At 37.8% G+C, this 10,011-nt stretch overlaps 1 protein-coding gene across 1 annotated transcript; it reads right to left on the bottom strand.

Moving 5' to 3' along the window:
- On the bottom strand, nucleotides 221-9,713 carry LOC109234218 (probable sucrose-phosphate synthase). Its single transcript, XM_019400103.1, has 13 exons — nucleotides 9,280-9,713; nucleotides 9,080-9,169; nucleotides 6,682-6,923; nucleotides 6,363-6,426; nucleotides 5,482-6,180; nucleotides 4,881-4,994; nucleotides 4,654-4,785; nucleotides 4,362-4,538; nucleotides 3,503-3,556; nucleotides 3,331-3,393; nucleotides 2,289-3,227; nucleotides 1,863-1,990; nucleotides 221-946 (listed from the first exon to the last, which is right to left on the bottom strand). Exons 1-13 carry the CDS (start codon nucleotides 9,460-9,462, stop codon nucleotides 667-669), a joined length of 3,165 nt encoding a protein of 1,054 aa, XP_019255648.1. The 5' UTR covers nucleotides 9,463-9,713; the 3' UTR covers nucleotides 221-666.

The following is a 10,011-nucleotide window of genomic DNA, read 5'->3' as shown; positions in this document are numbered from 1 at the left end:
AAAATGGTTACCAGTAATTGGCAACAAACACTGAAGTTAAAATTCAATAGCAAAAATGAAAAGACCAAGACACATTATGGAGACAAAATATCCCAAAATCAGACAGTACAAAAGCCTGTCCAGAACATCTAATGGTTGTTCGTTCAAACAGTTCGTGATAATAACCAGCAAAAGAGTAAAATAGCATCCCACAGCTAGTTGCATTATATGAAACCAATTCTGTTAAATGAAAATTGAACTTTAAGATGAAATCTCAAATGTACCAGATCCACAAGCTTTAAAAAATATTGATCCAGTCAACAGACCGCATTTGAAAACCACCAATAATGCATTGTGGTGGATGTATATGATAATTTACAAGATCGGTCAACGTTTTTCAGTTGAAATTTATTTTTTCTCGCAGTATATGAACCGGAAGAGGTTCTATCCAATGACATAGCAAAGAAATTCTACAACTATACAGCATTGGTTTAGATAAAAGACTTCATAACACACGGAACGGAGATAAGCTTTTATGTCCATCTTTTAAGAGCATCAAAGGGCTGATCTCATTTTGTAGTCTGTTAAAAACTGTTAATAGCTTCAAAAGACAACCCAAATGGATGGCTATTCTTTCATGGCATAATCTTAGCTCATATAGATTTTTGCCAATCTAAGGGGAAGGTATTATCCTTTGAGTACCCCTAGTTTCTCCAGTGAGGAACGGATCTCGGTACTGCTACATTCCTCTGCCGCTTGAACAACATTAGGGCTGTCGAATGGTAAAACATCGGATAGCGGGTAATTCCTATTACCATGAATTAAGCTGCTTGCACTAGTGCAGAGTCCTTTCATTATGACAGCCTTGCGTAGACCACCGATCAATCCTTCATAATCAGTATCACCACTTTCTCCAACGAAAACCACCAACTTTGACAAGTCCATTCCCCATCGCAGATACAAGTACCTGTAGACAATACTCAGTCATCCAAATATGAAAATTCCAGTCTCAAAATATATTACCAGTGGACTAAAGATTTCAGCCTCAGTTTCAGCTTTAATGTTTACTCCCCTTAAGAACATAAAAATGATCCCATATTTCCAGAAAGATACAATCCTGTAGCTACTCTGCAGTTAGGAACCAATTGAAATACGATCCAGAATGGCAGCAAGGATAGTATAGCATGTGTTTGAGACGGAAAACAGAGCTGCAAAAGATATATATTAAAACCACTATATTTGTGGTAAATCATAAAGAGTACTACGTTGCCATTTGGAACATTAGCAAGACGGCTGATAGACGTGAAGCATCTTTTGGACCTAGAGAGTGAACTTCACAACCAAAGACAATTTAAAGCAAGTTTAGTACTCATATTTATTATAGAGTATGGACTAGCTCTAATTTTGTACCTCATAAAGGGCGACGTTATTTTGACTACGCAAACATGTAAAACCACAAATAAAATCTTGGTAAGCAGAAGAAATCAAAAGGATTGCAGTCCTAAAATTCTTGGGCCCCCATCTTTTTCACTGGTGCAGGGGTACAAGGCAATTAATAATTGAACTATCCCAGAGCACACAAAATTGGCACATATAATGAATCAACCACTTCCAAGGACCAAGGCACAGGTGGCAAGACCATGTGACCCCACGTTTAGGTAGCATGCCACTCATGTACAGTGTCTCTCAGAGATATAAGTAAAAGAATATGAGCAAAAATTGATTAACAAATGCATATCAACAAAGTCAATATTTATCGTGTATTCTGAAGAAAGAAGCAACATAGAAATAGCAATTCGCATACCAGGAGTTGATAACTTTAAACAGAACAGTTGGCAGAGATTCCCCAGCAACCATTACGTAGATGGAACTAAAACAATTACCTGAGTGCTTGGGACCGAGATGCCAGCACAGGGATCACATTAATCCTACTCCCATTTTGACAATAAACGACGTGACAACGAAGCGCCTGAATTCTCATTAGTTTTCTAAGTTCCTTCGCAGGAGGAACCTGCAAAAGCAATAAGAATAAGTTAAGAGGGTGTAATAGAAAACCCTACTGGTGTACAATTGCATCATTATATCAGATGCTTGGAGAAAATAGATTCGGATGTTTCGAAGAATATCTAGCACAGGCCTGAATGCTTGATGTCAGCAGCCAGCTTAAGTGAAAGCAGATTCCCAATACAAAAGTAGGAAAGCTTTTGCAACAGCATTGAACTGCCCCCAGGGCAGCAGGAGGTGTGGTTAAAGAAGCAAATGACAAGGGGGAAAATAACCAAAAAAATGGAGAAAAGAAGCCAATTTACCGTCCCAAGCTTGCGGACTTTGAAAGTATAGCAGTAGTCGGCTGAATTGTCCTCATCCTCAACAACAATGTGATCTTCATTTTCACCCTTCTTGTCAATGCTAGAAGCGGCCCAACGCACCAAAGTCTTCCTCAACCCTTCGCCCCCCCAACGATACTCGATATGCGAGTGGTAGTACAAGTCAACTACAAAAGGATTTTGTTCAGAGTGGAAGGATGAATAATAAAGATCACCTCCACTATTGCATATGTAAGCATCAAAATCAGTAGGCTTCATGCCCTCCGAACCCAGGAAAGACTGTACTTCTGATATATTGAAAGATGAGGCCAGGATGAATCCAATGGAACCCTCTGCTCTTTCTTTCTCTACAGCCTCAAATATCTTTCTCACACTTTCAGAGAGTCCAGAGCTAGCATCACAATCCACTGCAATAACAAAAATATGTCTTCTCCTCCTTATCGCTGGGAATTTACCAGCACCAGAATTCTGGTCTCCCTTGTCTGACGACCAAGCTTTCGGTGTGCTCTTAAGTACACCCTTAGACCAGGACAAAACAGCATTCTCTAACTTGCTCTTTCGAACTTCCGGGTCTAATGTATTATCAGCATTTTCTTTATTGTCATTCTTCTCCCCATCTAGTGAAAATCTCAAATTCAGAGATATATCATGAATATCTCTCAAGGAATCACTAGGAGAATCAGTTTCTGAATTTTCATCATCATCATCATCGGCTCTCAGCCAGCGTGGTTGCCTAGGTTTGCAGCTAGCTATCCGGGAAAGATATGTTTTACAGTGCTCAGGCCAAGAGAAGAGGTGGATATTTTTTAATCCATTTGCCCTGCATTTAGCCCACAGGTGCTTATCAGCAACCAGCTTCAAAAGAGCATCAGCGATTGCCTGCTGATCATGGGGATCCACTAAGAGACCATTGTCAAGAACCTGCAAACCGAGTGAAGATCAATTTGAATCTAATTTGTTGGAACTTTGTCGAACAGAGTGGACGGCATCAAAGACAGCATATGAAATAAATGCAACAGCATACCCTGTGGATATCAACAGGTCCTCCATTTTTTGTGGCTACCATTGGGAGACCGTAAGCTGCTGCCTGTGCAAGGGAGATAAGTGCATATGTCAATAGAAAAGACTCGCCAACTTATTATGAAGAATAACAAAATCATCAATTAGAGCTTAAATCACTGCATGAAGAAGAATACCTCAATCAAAGTCAGTCCAAAGGGCTCAATAAAAGCTGGATTAATAAAAACACCCTGTAAAAAGAAATTCAAGAAGTATCTCAATATTGTCTATCTGAGCCACTAATTGCTGAAGGTAAGGTAAGCATGCTAACAAAATATCTGATTTCGAGAGGGAAAGGCTTCTTATTTGCTCTTTTTTCTTCCACCACAATGAGATAATGTTATATCTATCTATCCATTTAATTAGATGTGGCTTCAGGTGACATGAGAAAGCGTAAGACATGTTACTGTATCAGATACCCCATGCACACTATAAATAGGACGAAAAAGGTGCCAAACATGAGAAAGAGCAAATCATGTTGCTGTATCGGAGAGCCCATGCTCTTATATTAAAGGATATAAGAGGAAGAAGGTTCCAAACAGTCTTCACATTCTGAACTGGGTCGCTAAGTTGAACCAAATTAATGGATTTTAGAACAGCACTCAGGTCCACTTGGCCCATTGGACACCCTCAATCTAATTTTGCTTTCCATGTAGCATTAACTTGATTTCTATATTTCACATTGACTAAAAATCATCAGTTGTCTAATTGACAAGTAACATCCTCCTGTGGTTTCTCTTATTTGGTATAATCTACTCGTGCACACTGCACAAAATGAGTAATGATGTGCTAATAAAACGCAAAGTTATTGTTTCATATATACCATGAATACTTTCCACCAATTACCCTCGAAAAAAGAATAAGAAACACCACTATTGAAAAAAACAAAAACTTGGAACATATTCAACCAAGAAGCATCACACCCTATGTGTGCGATTGATCAAACAACTCAGGGAGTGAGAACTATGCACTTGACATTAAAATGACTGGCAGTACCTTAGTCTTTGCAGCAAGGCGATAGATATCAGGAACATCTGCCTGCTTGTGATGCTTAGGATAAGCTACTTGACCATAAAGATCATACTTATCTATCATCTTTAAGATTGAAAGGAGGACTGATGAATTTGTGCTAGACATTTCGTCGATATTATCTCGATTACCCATTATCAACATCTGAAGAAAAAGAAGAAAGGAAAAGGAGGAACATCAATTGCACTGCTAGCTCAGCTTCCGTTCCCTATAAAGGAAGGCAATTCACCTCATACAAGTGGTGTAAACTCAAACTTACAAGATTAGCAAGCTCTCTCAGTGGACGACATTCACCAAATGCTTTCACTAAAGTAGTGAGGTTCTTCTTCGGATCAGGCCTAGCAAGGGCGAGTATCATAGGCTTCCTTGGATTAGAAAAGAAGCGCATTATCTAAGAAAAGGAGATCACATTAAGAAATTAGCAAGAATAGAAGAATGCAGAAAGAGTGTCACTCGAAGGAGCAAAAACATGATGTCAATGGAAACCTCTGTCCAAATAGGTGGATCCGGGGCTTTTCCATCTTCAGTTCCTTCTGTTTCGCCATCCATGTCACCTTCATGTGGAACAATATGGTGAAACTCCATCCCAGGAGGAATTACCTGCACACGGATGCTTAGTTTATCATACGAGACTCTTGAGAAAGAGAATGTATTGCAAAAGAAAAGTGCAGAAATTGCCAGCCGTTTCAGATGGAGAAAGCTGTGAACCTATTTAACTTGAAGGTTTACATCACAAGTTGGAAAGACAGCTTGAAGAAAAAGAGATCAAGGCAAGTCCCATTACTCATAAAAATCCCTTTTTGCCAAGACATGAATATTAAATAATACACATATATAACCATTACTAATGCTGCTGAAAGAATCCCAGATTATGAAGGGAAACATTTTCCTTAAAACTAACTTTTTGAACTTGTCGTTATACGTAGTGATATGAGATAATTCCACCTGCATCAAGAATAGCGGATGCTTTACCTATTTCAGAAACCACTGGAAGCAACTGAGAGCTTCACATTCATTGGCTTATAACATATCCAACTAGAAAGTGAAAGTAGATACTGGCATATTAGAGAGGGGATCCAATACTTACAGCCATACGAGGCATAAACCTGCCATAACAGCTGACATTGCGCTTGATCCTTGCACGTAACTTACGCTCTAATATTGGATCAAACCCATCATACAAACGCCATTGCTCATCAATCTCCTGTCTTGTACTGGTTATGACAATTTCTGAAGCGTCAAGAGTTAACTCCTCAGCCTCGATTCTCCGCATTATTTTGTAGGTTGAATTTATTTCATCCTTTGACAACCGACCTTGTCGCAATAGTTGATCCAACTTATCTCTACCAAGTGAGTGACCAGTGAAAAGCATTGGTACATTTAAAGCACCTGACAGGAGAGCGGCTGAGTCACCAGCATCTGCATAATGCCCATGTATGGCAACAGGCCACACAGGATAGCCGTTACCAATTTGCTCACCCAGAACTTTGGACATTTGAATAATATGGTTAAGAGCACCATCAACAAATTCGGGAATATAAGGCCATAGCTGCTCTTTTGGAATATACTTTTCTCTAGGTCCAAAAGGGATGCGAATAATATAAGCACCACTACTCTCCCCCATCTCAGTCATCAAGCCCTCGGTACTTCTTGGTGGCAGCATCTCGGTTGGTTCCCCATAGCTCCAATCTACTTCTGGCGAAGATACTTGTCTAGTAAGCAAGTCAACCCGATATACACCTGGCATCGACCCTAAGGCCCTCGCAAGTTCAACAACATACTTCACCTGAAAAGGGACATAAATATCATAAAATCTTCTTCTGCCATGGGCAACAAACAGTAGGAAAGAGAAACAAGATGGTCTCTTTCCAATAGCAAAGAGCAGAAAAGATGAATTTGCATAACCAGAAATCTAATGAGTAGTCACTAGTCGAGAAATATAGTTAAAACATATGGAAATATAATCACCTGACCACCTGTATCAGAATCCCGTCCAAGCTCCATATTCTCACCCCGAATTAAACCATGTAAACTGCAAGAATGTAGTGTTAGTGAGGAAAAAAAAAAACTGAATGAAGCATGCAGCTAGGTACTCTGGAGCTGCTGAATTGCCTCTCTTAGACAGGAAGTAAAGACTAAGAATTGAAGAATGGTTGCTCAAGGTTTTATAGGGACAAGTCCAGTGATGGTATTTCATATTTTCTCTTTAAATGTTGCACAGGAAAATCAAGTAATTTTCCACATTCTACTTCATCACATCAAACTACAGTAAAAGGTCCACTCACACCTTATAAGTACGATATAAAGCTTCTTTCCCTTCTGCTGATTAACCCAGGCTTCCATTGTCTCCACAGAACTGATTCTAGGCAAGCGGCCTTTGGCACTTTCAGCGTGAGATGGAATGTCACTGACCACATCCCCTTTCTCTCCCTCAGATAGATCTTCTGACATATCAGCAACTGCCTCTCTGCGACCTTTCTCACGTTCTTGACGGCGTTTTGCCATCCACTGAGCTTGCTCTCCCTCAAGCTACATAAATACAAGGCTGAAATTTTGAGAAAGTAGACCATGCCTATGCTTCATAAAACACCACACAAATGGCAACACTACTACAATTTTGAAATGCACAGATCTTTGATAGAGTGAATAGACAGTAATATGGGACCACCAGTAACAGAAGAACACAACATATCACTGACGATATAAACTGGACAAACTAGCGAGAATGAAAATTAAAACCTTGGTGAAATTTTACGAATTTGAATTAACCAACCTTGCAATGCCTAATCAAAATTTCTTTAAATAACTTGAGTAATATGAAGACTTTAAAATGAGCAATCATTATCACCAAATTTGATGTCTTGTTTTTTTTAAATTCTGTAAACTTTGTACATTGCTCGTTATTCCCAAACTAATTTTGGAATGAAATGAAGTTGATGGATTGATCTGTGTAACTCATTATTGACATGTAATATTAAATGCAGGTTGAGATACATAGGTTCGCTAGTATAGTAAGCAAATATTCTAATTAAACCGAACAAAGTAGACAGTTTTTACATTAGATAGGGCAAGAGAATGAACACAGAAAACATATAAAACAATGATGAAAATATGTAGTCAAGTATACATGAATGTATCCAATTGTCAATAATATTTGCCTTTACGTTGCTATTTTTATGCGATGGGGAGGCTGAAAAGTTGAAGCTCATTTCAAGTCCTCTCATTTTTTGTAATATTAAAATAGCAAAAGAAAATTAATGTGACAATTATGTTCAACTTAACTATGAAGTACTCATTAACTTTGGTAATTAAATTAGTCTGACTGAAGTAGTGAACCAAAATTTATGAAACTGAAATGGATCATCATCATGAACCTTGAGCAAGAGAAGAATACCCGAGATTATGCAGCTACCTAGCAAAGCACAAAATTCATTTCATGAACTTAGTTCTATTCTAACAAATAAAATGCATAAATTAGTTTTGAGTTAGAGAACTAAAATGTGCGAGTTAAGGAGGAAATGAATGGCACATATATTAGACTTGCAAACAAAGAGTCTAACTAAAACCATAACAGCACATTGACAGTTTTGCACAGTCCACAGTTCCTGTGTACCCTTTCCTTGCATCATTTGCCTATGAGGAACTAAAAAGGAGAACGACCTTCGAATTCTTATCCTTCATAATCTAGCAGATATTAATAGCTTTCTCCCCCATCAAGAATTGTCAGCTCAGCTCAGCTGTGAACTAAAGTCACAAAGGTCAAACAAAGATGCGATGAAAATGGTTTCTCACTATGTAAAGAATTCGATAGTCATCCACATTAGCTAAATCATATTATATTCTTCCGTCTTAAAAGTCCACTCAAAGGTTACATTGTAGAAAAGGTGGCTGACTAATATACAAGAGAGAGAATCTAAACACAAAAAACCGCAATTTTGCTGTATTTCCTTCCACAAACTAAATAGTCATGTGCTAATATCAAACACAATATAAATTGTGCAGAACATGTAATCTATGTGAAACCGGGTCCATCAACAGCACTGAATTCCCTTTGTTCATCAATAACAAAGTGTCTTCTTCTTCTTCTTCTTTCCAATTTTTTGCATTGTTGATATTTTTTTTTTTTTTTTTTTTTTTGTGGCTTTAACAGGACAATTCCAACTTCTCCAGTAACCATACAATAGAGATGTGAATCAGCCGAAAATAAAATAAATTATTTGCATCGTAAAGATGTAAAACATCACAAAATCCATACTTTCCATTGTTCAGCCCCATACACACAAAAAAAATTGTTACATTAGTACCTTATCAGACCGTTCAATAAACTTCTCATTTTACTACCAATGAAAAGCTTTTATAGTCATATGGAGTACATTTTATAGCCATACAAATGTTTTGAAATGTTAAAACCACAAATTTCAAGAGTCTTTTCCTATTTCACATACGTACACAACTCAATTTTCCATTTCAAACACACACCGAGAGAGATTTAGAAACAATTTAACTTTAAATTTCATATTTTGCCAATGATTTATAGCCACACAAATATCTATAACGTGGTTTACACAAGTTTCAAAAGTGTACTCTTTCTTAAACTTGCGCCAGTCAAATACATACGCGACTAAATTCTCCATTTGAAACATACGCAGACACACACACACACATAGATATATAGAGAGAGAGACCTGCTTTTTCTGGCGAGCCAAATTCCAAATCCTCCAACACATATTCTCGAGCCTAGTATTCCTCTCTTGCGGACTCCGAGTAGCTTGTGCCTATACTCATCCAGCAAAAAATCACATATCAAACAACAAATCCTCAAAATTCAAGCAAAAAAAAATACATTGATCAATACATTTAACCAAAAAAGTAAAATTGAACATACTCGAACCCAAGAGCGATGTAGATCAGTCTCATCGAAGCCAGTAATAACTTCCTCAACGAAGTATCGCGTTGGACTAAATCTCCCTCTCTCTCTCAACAACAACGACGACTTCTTATCGTCGAGCCCGGGACCTACATCCAATATCGCCTCTAAGTAGCTGTTAATCCAATCGTTTCCCGCCATCTCCGCCTCCGTACGCCGTTCTCCGCCGCCGCTCTCCTCCTCCGCCTAAATGAAAATCTGTTAATCTATATATAGAGAGAAACTGTGTGTGTGTGTGTGTGTGTGTTTAATGGAGAAGAAAGGATGGTTCTAGATGTAAGGAGTAAGGGGAGGTGGTGATGAAATGATAAGGACAGTGAGGAGAAAATTTAAGAAAAGGCAGAGATTCTAAACTAGCCAAGAGAATAGGATGCTATTACTATTACTACTAGTAATAACTAATACTAATATATAGGAGATCTTCATTTTAAATATATGTCAAAAAGAGAGTAAAAGTAAGTCAAATTTTTATATTTTTATATGAATTGTGTTATGCTCCTATGAACTTTTCATCAAATCTAAATCAAACATACAAACTTTTCTTATGTGTAATTACACTAATTCAACTTTTAATAATAAACATATCAAAGTAAATTGTATATCGACTGAGAACTTGTAAAAACTTGTAAAAACTTGCTTAATCGGATCTATATGATAGATTAAGAAAAGTTCTAAATTAGTCATATGTTT

Source organism: Nicotiana attenuata, chromosome 11 (genome assembly GCF_001879085.1).
Source record: "Nicotiana attenuata strain UT chromosome 11, NIATTr2, whole genome shotgun sequence".
NCBI lineage: Eukaryota > Viridiplantae > Streptophyta > Magnoliopsida > Solanales > Solanaceae > Nicotiana > Nicotiana attenuata.
Note: the sequence above shows the minus strand (reverse complement) of the source record. Positions and strands in the feature narration are given on the sequence as shown.

Excerpts from the sequence above, each read along its gene's own strand:
- LOC109234218 (XM_019400103.1), bottom strand. The coding sequence starts at position 9,462 with ATGGCGGGAAACGATTGGATTAACAGCTACTTAGAGGCGATATTGGAT. Across the intron at positions 6,427-6,681 it reads CTTTATATCGTACTTATAAG|TTTACATGGTTTAATTCGGG; the intron begins GTGTGAGTGGAC and ends ACATTCTTGCAG. Across the intron at positions 1,991-2,288 it reads AAGTCCGCAAGCTTGGGACG|GTTCCTCCTGCGAAGGAACT; the intron begins GTAAATTGGCTT and ends TTGCTTTTGCAG.